The sequence below is a fragment of the Uloborus diversus genome, chromosome 5 (assembly GCF_026930045.1).
Source record: "Uloborus diversus isolate 005 chromosome 5, Udiv.v.3.1, whole genome shotgun sequence".
NCBI classification, from domain to species: Eukaryota; Metazoa; Arthropoda; class Arachnida; order Araneae; family Uloboridae; genus Uloborus; species Uloborus diversus.
The window spans coordinates 120,241,862-120,263,963 of NC_072735.1; the positions used below are offsets into that span (position 1 = coordinate 120,241,862).

Below are 22,102 nucleotides of genomic sequence, written 5' to 3' on the forward strand. Positions count from 1 at the left end.
TATTCCTAATAATTTGTTGTTATTTAAATGTTTAATTCCTTGGATTAATAAAATGAATCAGATTTTAATAATTATTCAAAATTTAATGCATTGTTAACTTTTGAAAAAAATTACTGCATATATGAAGTAAAGCCAAATATACAGTGTATCATTTAGTCTTTTTCTTTTCTTACTTTTTAAAACCGAGTACAAATTCTTTGGTTCTCTTATTTGAACTGAAGTCTTATAAGGATATCATTTTGCATAATGATCTGTGAAAATATAAATACTAACCATGTTGTTACTAAGCAGTGATTTATCGCACCTTGGCCACAATAGTGATACAACTAAAAAAAACAGCAATGGTGAAAATTAAGGTTTTATTTAACAGTAGTTGTAAGACATTTAGTCTTAAATATTGCAATAGTGGCAAAAAAAAAAAAGTAAGGTGTGTTTACTGGTTAGTTTGTGTTGTGTAAATGAATAAGGCATCTTTAAAATTCGAAAATGTTCTATCTAAATTATAAAATTTTAATAATGTGTCACTATTGGTTTTTTCGTCTTTACGCCACCATGCACCAGTTATGAAAGCTAACTTTGTCGTAGTTTCTGTGATAAGAAAGAGCATTAAATTTAGATCTTAAACCAATAGTCAATACATTTTCCCCAAATTTTAAGTTGTGTCACTTTTTTTGCCTAGGCGCGATATGGACAGGTAACCTTATGATAGTAATTGTGATACTTAATTAATACTACTCAGTGTTATAATGACTTTATAATAGGGTCTGGTGGGGAAAGGGTCAATGGGGTAAAGTGGTTATTCGTCAAATAAATGGCTATGGCTTGGAAATATTTGTTCGAATGAATGTGAAAATTTTATTATAGAGTAGGGCTGTTAGAAACTACATTTTAAATACAAAATTTTACAACTTGCAAAATTTTATTTGGTAAAAAAAAAAATATTTTGTGTGAACATGAAAAGTTTTTAAATCTAAACACCTCTTTTAACTTCTTTGGGAAATTTTGTTTGTTAGAATTATGAACAGACTGACTGCATAGGAAGCTTCCTACATGTCTCAAGAACTCTTACTTATTAGCAGTTAGCTGAATCTCTTTTAGATATTTTTTTAAAACAATTTAAGTAAGATGGAGTAAAGTGGTCATAATATTAGGCTAAAACAAATATTGTTCTTCTAATGTCACTTAATCGTTAAGTATAAGGCAGAGATAAATTAAGTATTAATTTCACTTAATATGTATTGTTTTTACTGTAAACGAGGTTAAATATACGAGTATATGCATAAGCATACGCATATACTCGTGTAGGCACGTATATAGACGTATTCACATAAATGCACCAATAAATACGTATATGGGTACCTGCAAGTATTTTTAATCTAGACAGATATACATTTGACTATACACGTATATACTCGCTTATACTCGTATATATAGATAAACATTTATATACTCGTGTAGACACGAATATACGCGTACGTACTCAAGTAGACACTTACATACAAGCATATGACATACAAGTAAACAGGGTGAGTTTAAACTTTTGAGCAAATTATTAAAATGAGTTAGAGGGGAGGATAAGAAGCAATAATCATAAGGAACATATGGTCACAAACACAATGCTGACGCGCTACATGCACGCAAGGCCAGAAACTGATTAGTGCAAAACAGGTCACAAATTTATTACACACATAAAATTTTACACAACATTTTAGGTCTGAAGAAAGTTTTAAAGCGATTGATGAAATTTGCTGCCTGCAGCTGTAATACATGTGCGTCGAAATCACAAAGCACTCTCTGTTGCAATAACGAGACTTTTGAAAAATGTTTTATCAGTCGCTGCGCCTTTGTTGTGACTACAGGCCGTAACTTTTAACGTACTAACTCTAAATATTTCTTAAAAACTAAAATGTTGGGTAAAATCATCTTTGTGTAACAAAATTGCGATTTGTTTGAATCCATCAGTTTCTGGCTTTGTGTGCATGTAGTGCGTCAGCGAACGTAAGTTCCTTATAATTCTTTGCTTCTTATCCACCCTCTCACACTCCTTAGATTTTTACCCAAGAGTTTGGATTCATTCTGTAGGGATACATGTATATAAGTTATATATTCGTGTACACATACATGTACTGGTGTATGCACGTAAATGTACGTATATACGTCTATACAGGTATATAATTGTTTGCACGTATGCATACGTATATACTCGTGCTTCACTATATATTTGTGAGTAGACACGTACAAACTCGCACTGGATGTATCCACGAATTAACTCGTGTATACTCGTATATTTGTGCATGTACTTATATATGCATGTATGCGTCTACTGTACACGTATACACTCAGGTGTGCACATATGTACTCGAGATACAAGTGTATACACGCATATGATGTTCGTTTACACGCGTATATACCCGTACGTACATGATACGTACGTACATGTGGCACGTATATACTCGTGTAGACACGTATGCACTCCTGTTGGTAAACACGTATACATGCTTATATACCAGTGTATACACGTATATACTTTAGTAGACGTGTGCATGCATGTATCCGATGCATACATGTACCTACTTATATATGAACGTGTTTACTAGTGTTTACATGGCACGTATATACTCGTGTACACCTACATATGCTTGTGCATATACTATTAATTATAAAAATAACCGAAATATACAAATATTAGGGTTTTTTATAATGATTTTGCATCTATTTTTAACTATGACCACTTTACCCCATGCTATGACCACTTTCCCCCACCCCATGGGGTAAAGTGGTCATAAATACAAAGGGAAAAGAAAGTGTTATAAAACTACTTAAATCAATATTTATTTTCCTAAAACTCAATGAGCTGTGTTCTTTAATAATGCAATGTAAAATAAAAACAAAAAAAGTTTAAATATTTAAAGAATTTATTGTATCTATTATTCACATAACTTGAAAACCTACAATTTTATGACCACTTAACCCCACCAGACCCTACTACAGTTAAACCCGTTTAGTGGACTAGACAATTTACGACGAAAAATTATTCTAATAAACGGGGTATTCCTTTATTCAGGGTCAAAATGATAAACTACAACGGTTCGGAAGATCGAAAATTTATTAAGCGGGTTATTCTTTAAACCCATGTTACAATAAGCGAACTCAACTGTACTTGAACATTTACAGAATCGTACCATTTTTGATGCACCGTTAAATTTAAATGCCGAATTAACATGATAGTACCATTTGTGACACACTGTCAAAAACAAAAACAAAACCTACACAATAAATACCATTTGTCATCATACACAATCAAAAATAATTCCCCGATGTTTTCACCAAGATTCTGGTTGATCTATAAACCTTTGAAAAGATACACTATTTCCCTAATTCTAGTTCAGTTAAACTGATGTTACAGTGAACCTTTCCCGTCACGGAGATATCGATTAAACAAAATAGCGCAAACTCGCATACGAGTGCAAATGAATCATCTCGTGAAGTATTTTCGTCTAACATTAAGTAAACTGAAGGGGAGTTGATTTTTAACTAGTTTTTGTTATTTGTCTGCAGACAATCTGTATGGTATGTATAGATAAAATGTGTGCATTATTTGGAATTTGGATTTCATACAGAACTTTGTAGCCTTTTTTTTTTTTTTTTTGTATCTTTCACGAAGTATGATAAAACGTCTTTTTGTTTTCCGACGTGATATTATGTTTTAGAGCATCCATTTTCTAAATTATTTTGACTTAAACTATTTGGGATGTTTCTAAAATCCTTCAATCATAAAGTATTTAAATTTTATGTGATATTTCAAAAGATCCGAGACTCACCACGGGCAGCTTTCCTAAAGAGTATTGTCGTGTAGATCCCCCAAGGTGAGGGGGGAAATTAATTGGAAAGGCAACCGTATCGTATAGTGGGTGCATTGAACCCAAGCCGGAGAACGTGATTGAACCTCTCGCCATGAATTTAGTTCAACATTGTAATAAATTTGCCAATATGATAATAATAAATTTCGCCATTATATCAATAAAATGTACCCCCAGCATGATGGCTGCAGCTATATTACTGCAAGGAATTACATATTGATGAAGCATTAAACTTTATTTTTAATAATGTGCTTAGTTAATATTGTTCTATACTTAAAACTTTTACTTGTATTCATTCATAAATAAGCCATTCATTCACGAGTATTGAAAAAACTCGCTATGTTTTGCAGTACCAGTTTGTTTGCATAACAATTCTCATGTAAAATATTTAACATACCCGTGTAACCTTTCGGGCAAAACTGAATATCTTCCGTATTTGCTGCAGTTACAGCCCAACGAACTTCCATATATTTCTCTGGAGGACAAGTTGGAGTACTTACTAAAAGGAAAGTTTTAATTATCGTAAGAAGATAAATCAATAATACATTGTCACTTTGGAAGTAAAGCAGTCCATGTTAATCACTTCCTTTTATGGAAATATATTTTTAGTTTAACAGTTAAAATACCCCTTGTGCAAACCAGGTTTTTGTAGATTTATGAATGTAATCTTTGAACTATTGCTTTTTCTAAAGCTCATGTAATCTTATCCGTGAAAAATATATTAAAAAAAAGTCTTTTTTTGCAATTTTGTAGAATTTAATTATTGAGTTTTCAGAGTCGGAAGTATTTTAAGCATATACTAAGCCCATTAATCAGAATAATCACGTTCTGAAAAATGTTCATCGTACTTTTAAAGATCAATGAAGTTTTAAATAAAAAAATTCGATAGTTGGCACAAAAAAAAAAGTTAAAGGATTTTGCTTACAGAGAAAATACATTCATATAACTTAAACTTATATTAACTTAAATATTGACACTTTAATAACATTGACACTTTAATATTGATTGGCAGATAAAACTTAAAGAGTTGTTGTTGTTGACGGCTGCATAGTTGATAAACATTGCGGAAGTATTGGTTACTATTGCTTCGTGACGTCAGACTTCTTGATTTACAATTAAAACAAGGCAAGACAAATTTACAGCACAAACAGAAGAAATAAAACACGGGGCACCAGTGATAATCGAACCTACGACTGACTTATGATATGTAAGGTGAAATATGTACCGCAGAACCACGACCCTCCCCCCCCCCCAACGCCAGATATAAAATAGTAACTTCAAACAATTAGGCACAGTAGGAATACTCGAATAATAATAATAATAATAATAATAAATTTAAAAAAAAACGTGAAGACAGGCTCATTTAACGATTTAACGTCATACATATTGAAATACAGTCTACTTTCAATGATTTATTTTACGCTGCAAATTTAGCTTAAAGTTTAGGTTAAATGTTTCAATTAGTTTTAAAAAATAAGGAAAATAGTCAAATTGTATGTTTTCTGGCGGGAGAAACGAAGTCAAGATACATATAAACATTTTTCAAATACAAAAATGCTACGTTTTTTCACCATTATTTATTTCTGCCATCTCATTTTTTGTTCTTTTTTTTTAACATCTCTTCTCATTTCTTCTATGTAGCATTTTATCTTAAAAGCGTTTGATTATCTTCCGCAAATGTAAAACTATTGCATCGCTGAAATACACTTAATCTAATTCACTCAATCTTTGCAATTAACTACAAAACGAACATTTTCTCAGAACGGTGTAGCTATTAATTTTAAAAGAATCGAACTTATTTTAACGTAGATCATCTTCTGTTGACGATTCATTAACTCGCAATGTTGATCAAGCTATTAAACTATTTTTAACTTAAGTCATGTTTCTTAGCTGTACATTGTAAATAAGTTAATTTTGGCTAGGTTAGATTTAGTTTTAAAAATCGAATGTATTTAATTACTTTTCAACATCATTGTGTACATATAAAACGGTCACTTTCTCTCTTTTGAAGAAAAATGTGGCAACACTTTAGATTTTCCCCTCTTTTTTCCTTTGTTCTCAATCATTTTGTAATTATTAGTTTTTGTTGGTTTTGGTTAGCAAACGTGATCAATAGATCGTGTTTAATTTTGGTAATTTAAATCAAAAATGACAGTTAACAGATAATAGAACGCATTAATACATTATGCTATTCGTGAAATACACCGCCAGCTCAGTCATTTCCAGCCGAGGACTGCAGTTTCGTGCTTATTAGCACTCATCAGCTCGGTCACTCGTCTGGTCTGCTAATTCTATATTAGCTACCAGTTTGTTTCGCACTCTTGGCTTCCTTAAGAAGTTTTCCATCTCCAGCTCAGTCACTTTCCTATGCCGGGCTGATGAGTGCTAATAAGCACGAAGCTGCAGTCCTCGGCTGGAATTCGCTGAGCTGGCGGTGTATTTCACGTATTTCTGCTTTAGCCCTGGCTAAAAATTGCAAAATATATTTGCGTGCCAGTTATAATACTCAAATGAGTTTACAATTAAAATATCGTTGGTTTAAACTTTTTGTAATATGAGTTTAAATATTTGGCAAACTCTTTATCCACCAAAACAAGAGAGAAAATAGGCAGCAAAACGGAAATATAGTTTGAATAAAACAAAAATTAATTCTTCAAGTACAACTAAATAACGTTTGCGTTTCATTTCTTGTACCATAAATCCAGTTATTTGGACAACAGCTTTATGCTAACATACTTTTTGCTTTTATACTTTTATAAACTATACTTTATCTCTAAATAATAATTAAATTTACAAGTCATCCACAAAAAGCACGGTACTTAAAGGACTGAAATTTTGAAGAAGATGGCTATCTCCCCAGGAATTACACGGTATAAACTCCTAACACTCTTGTCATTTTTTTTTAACCCGCATGTAGTTTGATAAAATAGAGAGTTGTTGTCAATCGCAAAACTTTAACTTAGTTAATGTAAGGTGAGTTCGGGGAAGTGCGCGCCCTTATTTTCAAAGATCAGTTTCTGAAGGATGGTGCTCTGTCAAAGAATCTTGTAGATTTACCGAATCTTTAAGGTTTCTTTTCAGGTCCTTTCTTAAGGTTTTCAAGCATATATTATGGCAATTAAACCGCAAGCAGAAGCTTTAAGATCTCTTTTGAGGCACTTCTTCTAAGAGTCGCATTTTCCCCACATGGCGGGAAAAGTGCGACCCTTTGCCATTTTCATCAAGCATTTATATTTACATTGAATTGAGCATAAATGTTACACTGTCTTAATGTATTTTAAAGTATATTTTCCGTTAGAAACCTCCATGTAAAATTTTTGTTTATAATTATGCTTTTTATCGAATTTGAACGAGAAAAACAAATAAAATAGCGAGCCAAATTGAAACAACAGCGTAAGAAACAAACACTTTATTAATTACAAAAAAAAAAAAAAAACGAAGTAGGTGCATGAGAAAAAAAAAATATATATATATATATATATGATGAAAAAGCATGTCATGGAGAATGCAAATCATTTCAGCTCAACTATTTCTTTCTCATTGATTCTACTTATATACGTGTCTATAGATAAGTAATCACGAGAAACAATATTTTTAGTTTTTCGAATATATTATATAGTTACTCTGTTACAAATTGACTTGATCTTTCTTATGCATAATTCGATTTGCCCATTTTACAGAAGTAATTGTCCAAATCTCAATTCTTAATTTTCTAAATATTTCATTTCTTCATATTTTCTGATTTCTTTAGCCAGTAAAGCGCATTATCGTTGATTGCTTTAAAACTTATTTCAGTCACAAGAAAAATCATCGGTTTTATCTAAACCCTCTGATCTTTCTACCAATTGAAGTAACTCTATCAAAGGAAGATATCCAACTTCACCTAGCTTTTAAATGATCTACAAAATGATCTGCGCTTTGGAATGCCAAATTACCTAACTGTTGCATTCAAAGTAAATAATTGACACTTAATGTTTCAGTTTTTACGAAGAGTAACGGTGCTTAGAAGTTACCTTCAAAATCGATTTCTCTTGATCCATTCTTTCGAACATAAGTTCTCCTTGACATTTTCCAAATTGAATGAACAATTGGAATTTAGTAGAAGTTGTTTAAAAGGGTAAATAAAGAGTGAACTGAAAATAGGAGTTATAACCAAAAGTTAAGGCAAATTGCATGGTTCGCACTTACCACCACAATATGGAACGCACTTACCCAATCTTACTTTAAACGAACTGATGTGTGCATCGCATTATTTCTTTTTACTCCAATTTAATGTCATTTCCCAATTACTGGCAATTTTAATGTGATTCAATAGTTTACTCTCTAAATATCACCAACAGTAGCCAAATTGAAACAAATTAAAAAATAATAAAAAATAAAAAAATGCCAAATTTATCAAGTTGGCGACAAAACCTGGCGACCAAAAGACTGGCGATATATCGCCAAAAAATAACACCACTTGAGTTTACATCGAAATTAACAATGATTTCCCCCAAAAAGGGGCAAAGACTCCTGTAGAAACACCTGAATGCAACCAAAAGGGGAGGTGTACAACTAGAAATTACGTAGTAGGAGTCTACGTACCAAATTTCAACTTTCTAGGCCTTACCGTTCTTGAGTTATGCGACATACATATGCATATACGCACATACATACGTACATACAGAAGTCACGAGAAAATTTGTTGTAATTAACTCGGGAATCGTCATTATGTGTATTTCGCGTGTCTATACCACGGAGTAGGAAGAAGGAGAGAAATGTCCTACGGGTTTGCTAGTGTAAAAGTGGCAACGATTGTTCACTTTTTTAGAGGGCGCTGTCGGCAAACCGCTCCCGTCAATCGCAGCAGATCAATGTAAATGATGCTAAGTTTCTCATTTTTTTAGAGGCAGCTATTAAAGCAAAAAAAGATAAATACTACTGGAAATTGGTTGTAATAAAGGGCTAATAATAGTGGACGATGTACGGTTTACCTCCACAGGAAGAATGCACAGTATTTTGATGGAAAAATTAATTTTATTTTTCATCACCAACTTGTTGCCGAATTCGTCTGCCATTATTATTGCGCTGTGCGATGTTCTTTTTTTTACGAGTTGGAATGTTTCTAGTCCTGTAAATAATTGACGAAATGAGAATGTAGTACAATTATTTACGTAAATACATTTTTTCTGCAGCCAAATCGAAAAAAAAAATCGGAAAACCTTTTTCCTTTAAAAAATACATGTACAAAAAGAGTAAATTTTAATTTTTGAAAACTTGATTAATTTCAACAGAAAATCCCACAAATATCTCAAAAAAGCGTTCCAAGGTATAATTTTTTTAATGAATAAGGTTTCTCGAACTTTTTTTCCATTTGGTTGTCGAAATAAATGCAATAATAAAAAAAATAATGATAACAATTCTCTTTAAGCAGTGAGTAAATACATGAATGAAATTATTATAATCAATATCAGCTTGAAGTTAAGTAAATAGAACATTAACATTTATTTTTATCTGTTAAAGTTCGTGAGAGTAAAAGTTATTTCGCTTTAATTAGTTCTCGAAACATGTCACGAAATTTACAACTAATTAAAAAAGTATTTACGTAATTAATTCTACTATATTCTCATTTCGTCAGTTATTTACAGGAATAGAAACATTCCAACTCGTAAAACATCGCACAGCGCAATATTAATAGCAGACGAATTTGGCAAGTTGGTGATGAAAAATAAAATTAATTTTTCCATCAAAATACTGTGCAAACTTCCTGTGGACGAAAACCGTACATCGTCCAATATATTAGTCTTTTATTATAACCAATTTCCAGTAGTATTTTTCTTTTTTTGCTTTAATAGCTGCCTCTAAAAAAATGAGAAACTAAGCATCATTTACATTGATCTGCTGTGATTGATGGGAGCAGTTCGCCGACAGCGCCCTCTAAAAAGGTGAACAATCGTTGGCACTTCTAAATAGGAAAGATTTATCTCCTCCCTTCTACCTCCCTGGTCTATACGTTCTTAGGCACTTGTCCACGTGTGGTCGAATCGAAAAAGAAATTCAGTATCTATTCGGGGGTGAGTAAAATGGAAATTAAGGTCGATTTTTGAGTGAAATTTTTTCCTTGAATACAATACTTCCTTTTTTGTAAAAAGAAGTAAAAAAGGGAAGGTGCGACTCCTGTTATAAACGAAGTCTGGTTACAGTAATTAATTAAAACACGCCATGTATGTTAATAGTAACGTATTAATTAAAATTACAACTTACACTTGCAGGCTTCAATGGCTTGGTATGGCAGCAAAATAAACGAAACTCTAACCGTTTCAATCATTGGAGCTCTGTACAAGACATGTAAGTTATCACCAATTGTGTTTTATCTATGAGATCCAGTGCCAATCTCTGCTTATAGGAATTATCACTAGACATTCTTCCAACATATTCATTGTATGGCAGAAGTCTCTCCAGGTCAGTATTCGCAAAATTCTTAGGGGTACGCACTTACTCCGGGGGCGCAATTACCTGAACTCTATTTACTTCGTTTATTTTCACACTTGAAATGGAATATTGTTTGTTGAAGTCATGGACAACACTGTTTCAAAGCAAAAGAAACAAATTTACTATGCTTTTCACGAGTTATTTGCTTTTTAATAAAATGAAATGTTTATATGTGAACCTGAAATTTAAAATTTTCTGTTGTCAGCCGCCGGTAGACTTCTTTTAGTTAAGTAGCCACGGTTTAACGTTCGTAGTCACAATACCAAAAACTTTTTTGAATTAATATTTTGCATTGGAGATTCAACTGTAACGTTATGCAGATAAAGTTTAATTTGAAATCAAAAAAATTAAGAATTGTTATTACTTTAACTGTCAAATTATATAAAAAATAATATAAAAACTTGGGACCCATTTTGTATCATAAATTAAGTGCGACAAAATGGAAAAGGCTTATCACAAATAAAGAATGAGGTAAAAATTGTGTGTTTCTAACAGGGTTTTCGAAAAGTGGTCCTTAGAGTATTTTAGTTATGCGCCAATATACGACCTTTGGTCGCCAGCTGGCAAATGACGAGATTTTTTCAGGTATATAAACAAAATATAATTTAAGGAAAATGTAATACAATAGCAGATACACTTAATTCATAAAGTTTCCAAAGCATATGGAATATAATAAAGCTTACAAAGGAAATATTCGATTCTCACCTTTTGACATGATGACAGTAACGGTGCTATCTTTTCTCGTCGCACCTGCAGTGCTCGTAATAATGCAAGTGTAGGTGGAAGAGGCTCTTGCAGAGTGAATTAATAGCCGACTTCCGGCCGGAAATAAATCCTCCACCATCTCAGGCTCAACGGAAGGATTCAGTATCCGACCATTTTTCAGCCAATTGTAACCGAAGTTGCCAAACATGTCCTCCCTTGACAAGCATGTGATGACAACTCGGTCTCCTTGGCTGACTGTGGATGTTAGAGGCATGACATCTGGTTGCGGTACTGTCACAACGGACACACTTATGCTTTTATTCTGGATTATGCCCCAGTCAGATACCTGACAAGTAAATTCCCCTGGAACAGACACGTATGAATAATTCAGTGGAATATAAAATGAGTGAACTAAGATATTCTTGGACGTGATATTTATTTCATATCTTCTCGTTTGTGAGAAATATCTAGTATCGATGTTTCCGAATAAATAGTTTTTTTTTTTGGTTAGCAGCAGTTAGGCATGTAATTAAGACTACTGTTTTGCTTTCTTACAGTTGTGGAAGTTATTAATAGCATGTTTTTGTATTGAGTATCTCAAGTTCTCACATTTCATAGTATCTCGTTTGCAGTATCCATTCTCAACGTATTTTGTTTAAAACGTAATCATCAGCACAAAAGTTTTTTCTGATTCAATTCTGTACCTCAGAGTCAGAAAGACGGCAGTCACATCATGGTAATCTTGAGGAGTGAGGATAAACTTTTTTTCTGGCGCATGCAAAGGATGGGGTGAGCATTCTTTTAACATTGGTAAAAAAATAAAAATGATTTTTTTAAGAACTACGTTTCTATGGTTTGATACAGAATAGGCTTCTACAGGTTTGTCAGAAAAATACGTATAAAAGTTGAATAATAACTTTATTCAGGCATTACAATATGGTCTCCTTCAAAGTACTCTTCCTAAGACAAGATGCACTTCTGTCAACGCCGTTTCCACTCTTGATAACAGTTCCAAAAGTCTTCAAATATGATGCTGTTCAGTTGCTGTGTCGTTTCTGCCTTGATGGCTTCCACATCTCTCAAGTGCCTCCCACGGAGCACCATCTTGCATTTCAGGAATAGGAAGAAGTCACAAGCTAAGGCGGGTGGTCTGTCACGGTGATTTTTCTTTGGCCCAAAAACTTACGCACAACGAGCGATGTGTGAGCGGGTGCCTTTCTCCATTTCAAGTTTTTGTGTCAGAATTTCGTGAACGATTGTTTTAGGGAATGACAGCTCGTCAGCTATCATTCTGACTGTCAGTCTGCGGTCTTCAAGAACACAAGCCCGAATTCGTTCAATATTTTCATCAGAACTTGATGTCGAGAGGCGTCCTGGGCGAGGGTCTCATTTCACGTCTTCTCGATCATTCCGGAACCTTTTTAACCACTAGTTCACGGTTGGTTCCTTCAGAGAATTGTCTCCTTAAATTTGTTTCAAACACTCAAAAATCTCACGGCCATTCGTGAATGTTGATGCGCTGTTCCTCAATCAGGAAGAGCTCCATGCCGACGGCAGGTGAAAAAGAGCAAGTTTCAACAAGCAGCCGCTTTAACTGAAACTGACCGTAGAGGAGATTGGCTGCAGCGATAGAACCACCTGACGGCGCCTCCAATACGCCGTCATGTGTCACCATGACTTATTTATACATATTTTCCGGACACACCACGTACAATGCACGAATTAACAAAAAATCGCATCTTTTGGATTTACCTCAATCTGGCTGTGAGGTACAGAATTTACAATGAAGTTTCGCTTGAATAAAAAAAAAGAGCACAATCTTTTCCAAAAAATTGATTCTAGGTACCTTTACCTACACAGCATTTATACACTGTATGTGTCTTTTACCACTTGTATACCAGCTTGTAAAGATATTGATTTAAAATAATTTCGTTATTGAGAAGTATGTCATATTGTTCTTTCCGAATACATAGTAATCAGTAATTTTTGGTTACCATCAGTTACACATGTAATTAAGACTACTGCTTTATTTTCTAACATACAGTAAGACAATTGTGTGTTTGTTATTATATTACCATATAATTTATCCTTAATAGTCTTCAATAAGTTTAACTAGTTAGATGCTACTTCTGTCACATCACCAGAGCTTAACTAATGAACTGTTTCAGAACCAAGTTTTCCATTATATTTTTCATTTATAATTCTTTCTTTTCTTTTCTGAAGCATTTTTTCCCCTTTTTCATATTAACTCGACGAAATATTATCTTTATAACGAAGTTTCTTATGTTCTTGTACTGAAGAACATTAGCTTTATATTATTTCTTTCCTTCGAATTACAAGTTCTGAGAAACCTAAGTTTCGAAAAATATTTGTAACATTTTTCATGACTACAAGATAAAAAGAAAACAACTGGAGTATACCATGCACCTTTATTTGCGTTTATTTTTGAACAACTAAATGCTTTCTTTTCATCGTCAATTTACAGAGAACATAAAACTCCAAGTACAGTATTTTCTTCTGATTCTGCCCGAATTGCTTGATCATTATAAAGGAAATAAAAAAGAAAAGTAATCATATATTATGTAGGGAAAGTAATAAGACTACGAAAAACTTCTTTTAGGTGCTTTAGAAGGCACAAAGAAATAAACTATAAATATTCTGAACTTTAAGAACATAAAGTAACCTAGGGTTGCAAAAAGAATTCCTTTATCATGAAACTCATTATTTGAATAATGCATTTCGTGCGTTTCCCCATTCCCCAATTTATCAAAGTGTCTCAAGCAGTGGAAACGAAACAAACTACAATAAATAAAGAAAATGCCAATGTTAAGCCCTGCATTAATTTATGCGTAAATGACATTTAAAAAGAAAGTATCGTGTAAGCTTGTAGATTTTGTAAATACATTTTTCTCATCTAGGACATACTTAATACAGATTATGTCCTAAGATTAAATATTTACCAAAGCAACAAATATTAAAATAATCCCATACATATTACATAACGTCTCAAAATAAATCTACAGAAATGAACAATTTATATTAAGTAAGGGTTAACAAACAATCTTTGTAAGAGGTTTTCGGCAACGCAAAATTTTGTCAACACTTAGCGAATACTACCAAACAGAGCCGTAGTGTCTGGTTTTAGGAAGTAATGATAGGCTTCCACTTATATGATTCAAATAGGCAGGGAATCCGAAACTTGAAAATACTAGCAGTTCAACATTTATTTGTAACACATGTAACAAAAAAGATTGAAAACGAACTAGCACAAGTTCACGGATGTAAACTATCAAAGAAATGCGCCATTTGGCAATGTCAGGCAAGGGTTTGGTACCAATTTGCTCACGTCCACACCAAACAGACGGCAAATGTTTCAATCAAAAAAGAAAAAAAAAACAACAAAAGAGGTCATATTGACAAGTTTCTGGCAACCTGTTTATTTACTTCCACCTAAAAGAAGTTTTTTTCCTGAGTTTATTACTTTTCCTACATAATATACGATTTCTTTTTCTTTACTTGAAAAGTGTATAATTGAGTCTTCCTAGTCGGCAAGTATTATGTTTTATGCATCATGTTTTTGTTCTCTGGTAAATTTTTAAAGAGTAATTCTACTTCACAGTAAAAAAACAATACCTTAAATGTTATACACTGTAAACTTAATCTTTGTGATGAGTATCCGGATGCAAAATTGCCATAACCAGATCGTTTTCTGCCGGGTTCTAATGACCATTTCTTCTTTTATAGATATGACTCGGGTTACCTAGTCTAGAAAATCACAAGTCATAGAGACTTTCTTCTCCCCCGTTACCCCCATTCATTAATTGGGTTTTTGTAGTTTATGATTGTTGAGAAAACAATTTGTTATCGAGAGGGAACACGGCATATCGTTAATGCTTTTTTTAGTTTTTTCAAACTTTAGACAGATATTGAATTACGTAACCCCACACATGAACCTAACTTTTTCCTAGCTGTTGATTGTTTCTGCATATATACAAGCAAAAAAAAAACTGCATAAACTGCTTTTGGAAATTAAAGTTTTTTTTTTTTTTTAATATTTTTGCCAAGGTTTTTTGATGCGTGCAGAAGAAGAGTTCTAAGTACGGGTCACCTGCTGAAAATGAGGGAAGGGGTTTGAGCTCAGTCGCAATAATGGTACCGAATGAATCAACTGGAAGAGGCAAAAGCGTAGTGGCTTTGATAGATAAAGTACATGCTTTGTCAGGAACTGTTTTATAAGAAACACTCATTTTAGAAAACTCAAAACTTTTCGAAACTTGTACAAGTTAATTTATATTTTTCTAGTTTATGCAGTGAAATGAGTGGTTTGTATCTTAAAACAAAGTAGATTATATGGGTAATCTTTCAGTGTACTTTATTTGAAATATTTGTTTGTTAAGTAATTGTTTAGTACACCATAAACTTAAAGTACTGGGTGGTATGAAAACGGAAGCCAACTTTTGGACTACCATTGGTTGCCCGCTTTTAGACCACGCTGTTTTCGATGCTTGAAAGTTTTGACACAAAAGAATAACTTAAATTAACACACGGTAAGGCACTGTGTCCCCACTATTGCAAAGAAAAAGAACAATCGTGGCCGCAAGAGTGCCAAGACTTGCATCATCACTGTATCAACTTACAAAGACGAACTGGCAAAAAGAGTGGAGCGTGCATTGAACAACAGTCAGAAATATGTGATCGGGGAATCAGTTTTCCGTGAAAAGAGAAAACATCCAAAATCTTCGAATGAAGCCAACGAGTTAAAGAGGAAATCCCAACGACAATAGTTGGACTCGAAAGGAGACGACACTAAACTTCCTACTGATGGCAACGACAAGGATGACGAGTTGTTGGTTCTTGTTTTCGATAAATCTTATGATGGTAATGTAGTATGCATATTTTACGACATTATTTCCAGATGATATTACTCGAGATGTGTAGATTACTACATTTGTAACTTATGCAACTAAAATATGAAATAAATAATTTTTATTTTTCATAAAAATATAAAGGTGACACTCAATAAAATTTTTGAATTAAAATTTCCTGATTTTTATTTATTTTTAAGAGATAAATGTTTTTCCTCAAGTGGTCCGTTTTTGGACCACCTCTTCAAAAACATGATTTTGCCTTTTTCGTAATCATGAAGTTTTAATTCATCTAAAACTAGTGTAATGGTTTTTGAACTATAAGATCACCTTTATGAATGTTTTTCAGAGTTATTGGTGCTAAAAATATCCCTTTAGCGTGAACAGATAAATCAGTAGGTAGAAAATGAAAGTGGTGGCCCGTTTTTAGACCACTTCCTCTACAAGAGAAAAGAAAGTTCCAAATTCCATTTAGGTTGATTAAAAGAGTTTAAAAATCCAGTACTTACCTGAGTCTAAAACATTTGCCTTTTCGAATCCCAAAACTGCTGTGTATTGGTCCTTCGAGTTTTTTGGAATAAGTTTAGTCCACATTGAACGATAAGAAGTTTGAGTATTTATGGATTGTCCGTCCTTAAACCAGCGAACTTGCATTGCGCTTGAACCTTGAGTGATGCAAGCGAGGTTTAGTTCTGATCCTTCAACAACAGGCATCTTCTCTGAAGCATCTATGCTCTGTATGCTTAATGCTGGGAGGGGAAGAGTACGGCATAAATATTTATGTACGTTATAAAGTCGCACATGTATGAAAACGATCTATGTTTAACTTGAATGAGTGATATTTTCGCAAACGTTTGTCCTGGAAGCATTCTTACATTTGAAAAAAAAATAAAGTAAGGTTTCGAGTTAACATATTAAGTTTCCGCAGTAAAAAAATAAGTAGTTACAAAATTGAAAACTTAAATTTTTTATACGGTGTCTAACATTAGCAGTCATATTTAAATCACTCATTCTCATTACATAAAAATAGGAGAAAAAAGACATTTGAATTTTAGTCGTAAATGTTTTAAATTCAGACATTTACGACTAAAATTCAAGAAGATATTCATATAAAAATTCTAACATCTGACCAATAGGCAATTTACTACAAAATCAGAATGACAAATCATGATGTGTAGCCGAAGTAAAACACAGTATTTATTTATCATTTTCATCAGTGCAGGATGCTTGATTTGATAAAACCATTAAAACACATAATGCCAACTTTTCCCTTTTTTCAGCACAAAATTGCAGAAATAGAGTGAATATCCGCCCCTCCTTCAGTGGTTGCCTCCCTTGGCAAGGGATCCGGCTAGTTTCTCTTAGATTCGCGTCTGATTTTTATTGCTACTGAAAAAATGGGATTGTTATACTGCCGTGATTAGCGTAAAAGTCTTATTTTCTGATATTTTCAGACAATTTAAATCAGATGCAATTTTTTCAGATTAAAAAGAAAAAAAGTTTTTCATTTCATTTACCGAAACCATTGTACTTATGTAAAATACGTGGACCAAAAAAAAAAAAAAAAAACGCCTGGTGAAAGTAATTACATTATGATGGGCATAAAAGCTTACAACAAGAACTCGTACAGTTGAAAAGGAAAATCACCATAAAAAGCCCGTATATGGATACAAAATGAAAGTAAATTACTACAGTCGTAAAGAGCTATAACTGTTTTCATATTTTTATCACGGCTTTGTTATTTTTTGTGTGGTGATCGGTCGGAATGATTTTTTCTTAATTGTGTTTTCTCCCAAATATAAGTGTAGATCCTGGAGGTTGTATGAAAATGATATGTATTTTTATTATTTTTATTCTTATTAAAAAATAATTTCTTTTTTTCTCGTCAAAGTTTTTATATCTAAACTCTGCATCGTATTTTGACCATTTTTGTAAAGTGAAATTATACATCTAGGACTAACAGTTGCAGCACAAATAGAAATCAGTCGTTCAAGTTAAGCGGATGCACGTTAAATAATAATATGCGTATATTTTCAACAACTATACATTAACCAACAATAAGACAAAAAAGGAAGTTTGAAATAATCAAATATTTTGAAAAATTTTTATAGACTTTTAAAAGTTTAATTAACAAAACTCTTAACAAAACTGTGAGCTAGACTAAGAGTATGAAAAAAAGATTGTCAGTTTTAAAATTTACGGCTGTTTCAATTATAAGTTGAAACCACTTTGAGAAAAATGACCATGATAAAGTTCCTATACTTTAATAACTTTTGTCTTCTACAAAACAGAAGCTCCTGTTCATGGGCAGAAAATGAGAAAAAAATGACTTCCACATTGTGCTCAAGTGCTTTATGATGCTCTCTTTACAAACTAAAGTATATTTAATGGCTAAAAAAGAAGCAATTTTCCCCGATAAAGCAGCCACTCCCGGGAGAAAAATAAGGAGAAATCCGGTGATTTTCATTTCCAAATAAATGGCCCAGTTAGTTAATAAGCTTTCGATTATTAGGTAGGGAGCAATTTTGGATCGCGTGTCGGGATGGATGGACTTTGAAACAAGTTGTGGTACCTATTGATTCTCATCCAGAAATCTGCTGCAATTTCTGCCAGAGATAATACCCTAATGCTTCTTTTTTTCTTAATAGTAATTACTTTTTTGAGAGAGTTTAGAAGTATGAGCAGTGATTTATTTTTTGGGTATCATAATTTTTGTGTTTCCAAATTTGTGTATAATATTGGTAAGTTGAATTTGAAAATAAATTAATATATTTCAATGTAAAACTTGTGCAGACTTTTTGATTTAAATTTAAAGAACTAATTGATGTTGTTTGTGTGACAAGTGTAGTCCAAGTTTTTATTTTATTAATCTTGGTCTGCCTTTGGTGAACAGGATTTGCTGATAGTTTAGCCAAGATTTTGAATCGCTGTTTAAACTAAAATTCAATGATAACAATACAGTTCAACCTGCTTGACGAATAGTCAAATTGCCACTAAAAACTATTCTAATATGCGGGATATTTGATTATTCTGTATTAAAACAGCCAATTACAACGGTTCGGTTCTTTGAAAGTTTATTACATCAAGATTAATATTATATTTTAACTGATATTCCAACACACAGAGTCAATTGTATAAAGTTTTTTTTAATGATGTCAACAATTTAATCTGAATTTTGAACTGAAGTTAGAATAGAGTTTGTAAATAAGCTTTCTATTAGGTAGGGAACAATTTTGGATTGCGTGTCGAAATGAATGGAGTTTGAAACAAGTTGTAGGTATCTATTAATTCTCATCCAGAAATCTGCTGCAATTTCTGCCGGAGATAATATCCAAATGCTTATTTTTCTTAATAGTAATTACCTACTTTTTTGAGAGAGTTTAGAATTATAAGAAGTGATTTATTTTTTGGGTATCAGAATTTTTGTGTTTTCAAATTTGTGTATTATATTGGTAAGTCAAATTTGGAAAGAAATTAATATACATGAAATACCCCGCCAGTTCATTGAGGAGTTGACTGAGCTGGGGGTGTATTTCATGTATTTCTGCCTTAGCCCTGGCTATGGGTCGGTAACTTATTGAATATACCTGCCTTGCCTTCAATCTTCGAGTTGAACCGAATCATTGCTTCGGTCACTCGTCTGGTCAGTGCTAATTCTGTATTAGCTACCAGTTTGTTTGGCACTCTTGGCTTCCTTAAGAGGTTTTCCACCTCCAGCTCAGTTAGTCCTATGCCGGGCTGATGAGTGCTAATAAGCACGAAACTGCAGTCCTCGGCTGGAATTGATTGAGCTGGCAGTGTATTTCATGTATTTCTGTCTTAGCCGTGGCTATAGGGCGGTAACTTACTGAATATACCTGCTTTTTCTGCAATATTCGAGTTGAACCGAACCATTGTTTCGGTCACTCGTCTGGTCAGTGGTAATTCTATGTTAGCTACCAGTTTGTTTGGCACTCTTGACTTCCTTAAGAGGTTTTCCTCTTCCAGCTCAGTTAGTCCTATGCCGGGCTGATGAGTGCTAATATGCACGAAACTGCAGTCCTCGGCTGGAACTGATTGAGTTGGCGGTGTATTTCATGTATTTTCGCCTTACCCCTGGCTATAGGACGGTAACTTACTGAATAAGAAATTAATATATTTCAATGTAAAACTTAGGCAGACTTTTTGATTTAAATTTAAAGAACTACATCTTAGTTTGTTATTTATGTTATAGGTGTAGTCCAAGTTTTTATTTTACACTGCTCGACATTGAAAATGCAACACCAACAAGGAGTGTTCGGAAATTTATGTAAATTTTAGAGTAGACGTACATCACTGAGTTATGTAAATGATGTGAAATGCGCAGCTCTCCGAGGCGCGTGAAGTAAGATATAAGGGATGGAACTTGCAGAATGGGGAATATTCGTGTCGTTATTTCTGACTGGAAAACTATCGAAGAAATTTTGTTTTTGTCTTGGAGGATACGTGTAACACGATAGCCAGGCCGACGTCAACGAAGGTACATTGCAACTATATACACTAATTAATAACTCACGAATATATCTCTTGTTGTTAAATTATAATAAAAACAGTAAATTAAGAAAACATTTTAAAATTCATTTAGCTCAGAGACTAATTTATAAAACATGTTCTATTATTATTAATGTTATGTCATTAAAAAACTCATGTAATTACCTGGTTCCCATTCATAACTGATAAAATTCCGATCGACTGCATATTTTCCAATGGACCTTCCTTTCAGAGCCTCCTCCATTATGCTTTTCGCCTGATGACTGTCTTCTTTCTCACCAAAAAAGTGGAACTGGACAACAGCACCTGGTCTGTGTTGTAAGACATGTTTAAAACATAAACTCATCTAAACCTAGAACACTGCATGCACACAAAACTAAATGATAAAATATTGCTGTTTCTTAGCCGTTGAAAGTTTTTTCGTCTTAAAATACTAATTCTCTTGCCTTTTTGTCTCTTATCCGTTTCATCTTATGAAAGTGTTTGCTATTTTCAATGATTGTTTCTGAACTTAGGCTTTATATAGTTAAAGAAAAAGTTAATTTATCTGTATTGTTTGTGAAATGTATTGCATTTAGTTTGCGTCAATTAGGCATTGGCTTTAATCTTGTACCATTACGGTAAAAAAATTGCTGGTGTCATGTTTTTGATAAATAAATTTTGGTGCTGTGAGTTAACTGGATATCCCGTCTGAGATGAAATAGACTGTGCATTAAGGTTATATTGAGACTGTTAACATAAGAGCGTTTCGGACCACAATGTGTTAAATGCTGATTTTTCAGAATTTGAATGTCAGATCAACAGAGATAATTAAATTTTAAACGCTCCAAATAAAAAATGACATTTATTTCTTAAATTCACACGTTTTCTTTTTTTTAAACGGAAGGAGCGATAAAATATACTTTCAGCTTCAGGATGCATTAAAACGTTTGAAGATATTGTCTATCCCTTCCATGGCAAGTTTCGGCAAAGCAGGTATGTTACCGCCTAGCTCACAACTTTTTTCAGCTCAGGAATAGAGCTTTAATTCAAACTTCCGCCCTCTTACGAATCGTTAACACCGGCTGTCCCAACACGAAGCTTAGATATGGATAGCTAGAGGCGTTACTGTTTAAAATGCAATTATAAACGCGAAACCACAATCGGAAGAAGTGACTAACTCAAGACTAAAAACATGACTAAACTCAAGAGTAGAGAGTCATGTGTTGTCAAGATTAGGGCACTTCTTTCTCCCCACATTTCTGTATTTTTTTTTAATACCTAGCAGAAATTTCCCGTAGCATATTAAGTATAAACAGTGTCAACAACACTATGCAGAATGATATACAAAACGTAACTTTTTTAAAAATATTCTTTGGGAGAGACATTTTACCACTTCCTCCTAATTTATAGTTTTTAATATAGCCCCGAAAACTTTCTTGTAAAGACCCCAGATTGCAACACAACAAACCGCGGAAAAATTACATTTACGTCACTAGAACATAGTCTAAGGATGAAAGTTTTGGCATGTTAGTCATACTGTGACACGTATGAGACAGATTTCATGAGACTTCATTGCTATGTTTCAGAAAATTTGTGACCACACTGCAAATAATCGGTACACATTTGAAACTCTTTAAGTGTTCCAGTTGCCTGAATATGTGCTAAAATGTATTTCGAATGTGCTATGTACAAAGAAATGAAGCTGAAATG

The 22,102-nt window shown here is 33.2% G+C and overlaps 1 protein-coding gene across 1 annotated transcript in view; it reads right to left on the reverse strand.

Moving 5' to 3' along the window:
* The window catches only part of LOC129223105 (uncharacterized), a 188,650-nt gene that overhangs the window by 71,209 nt on the left and 95,339 nt on the right, over positions 1–22,102 (reverse strand). The window contains 4 exon segments of the mRNA XM_054857672.1: positions 4,258–4,359; positions 11,037–11,399; positions 16,411–16,650; positions 20,576–20,721. Coding sequence (XP_054713647.1) covers positions 4,258–4,359; positions 11,037–11,399; positions 16,411–16,650; positions 20,576–20,721 — 851 coding nt within the window.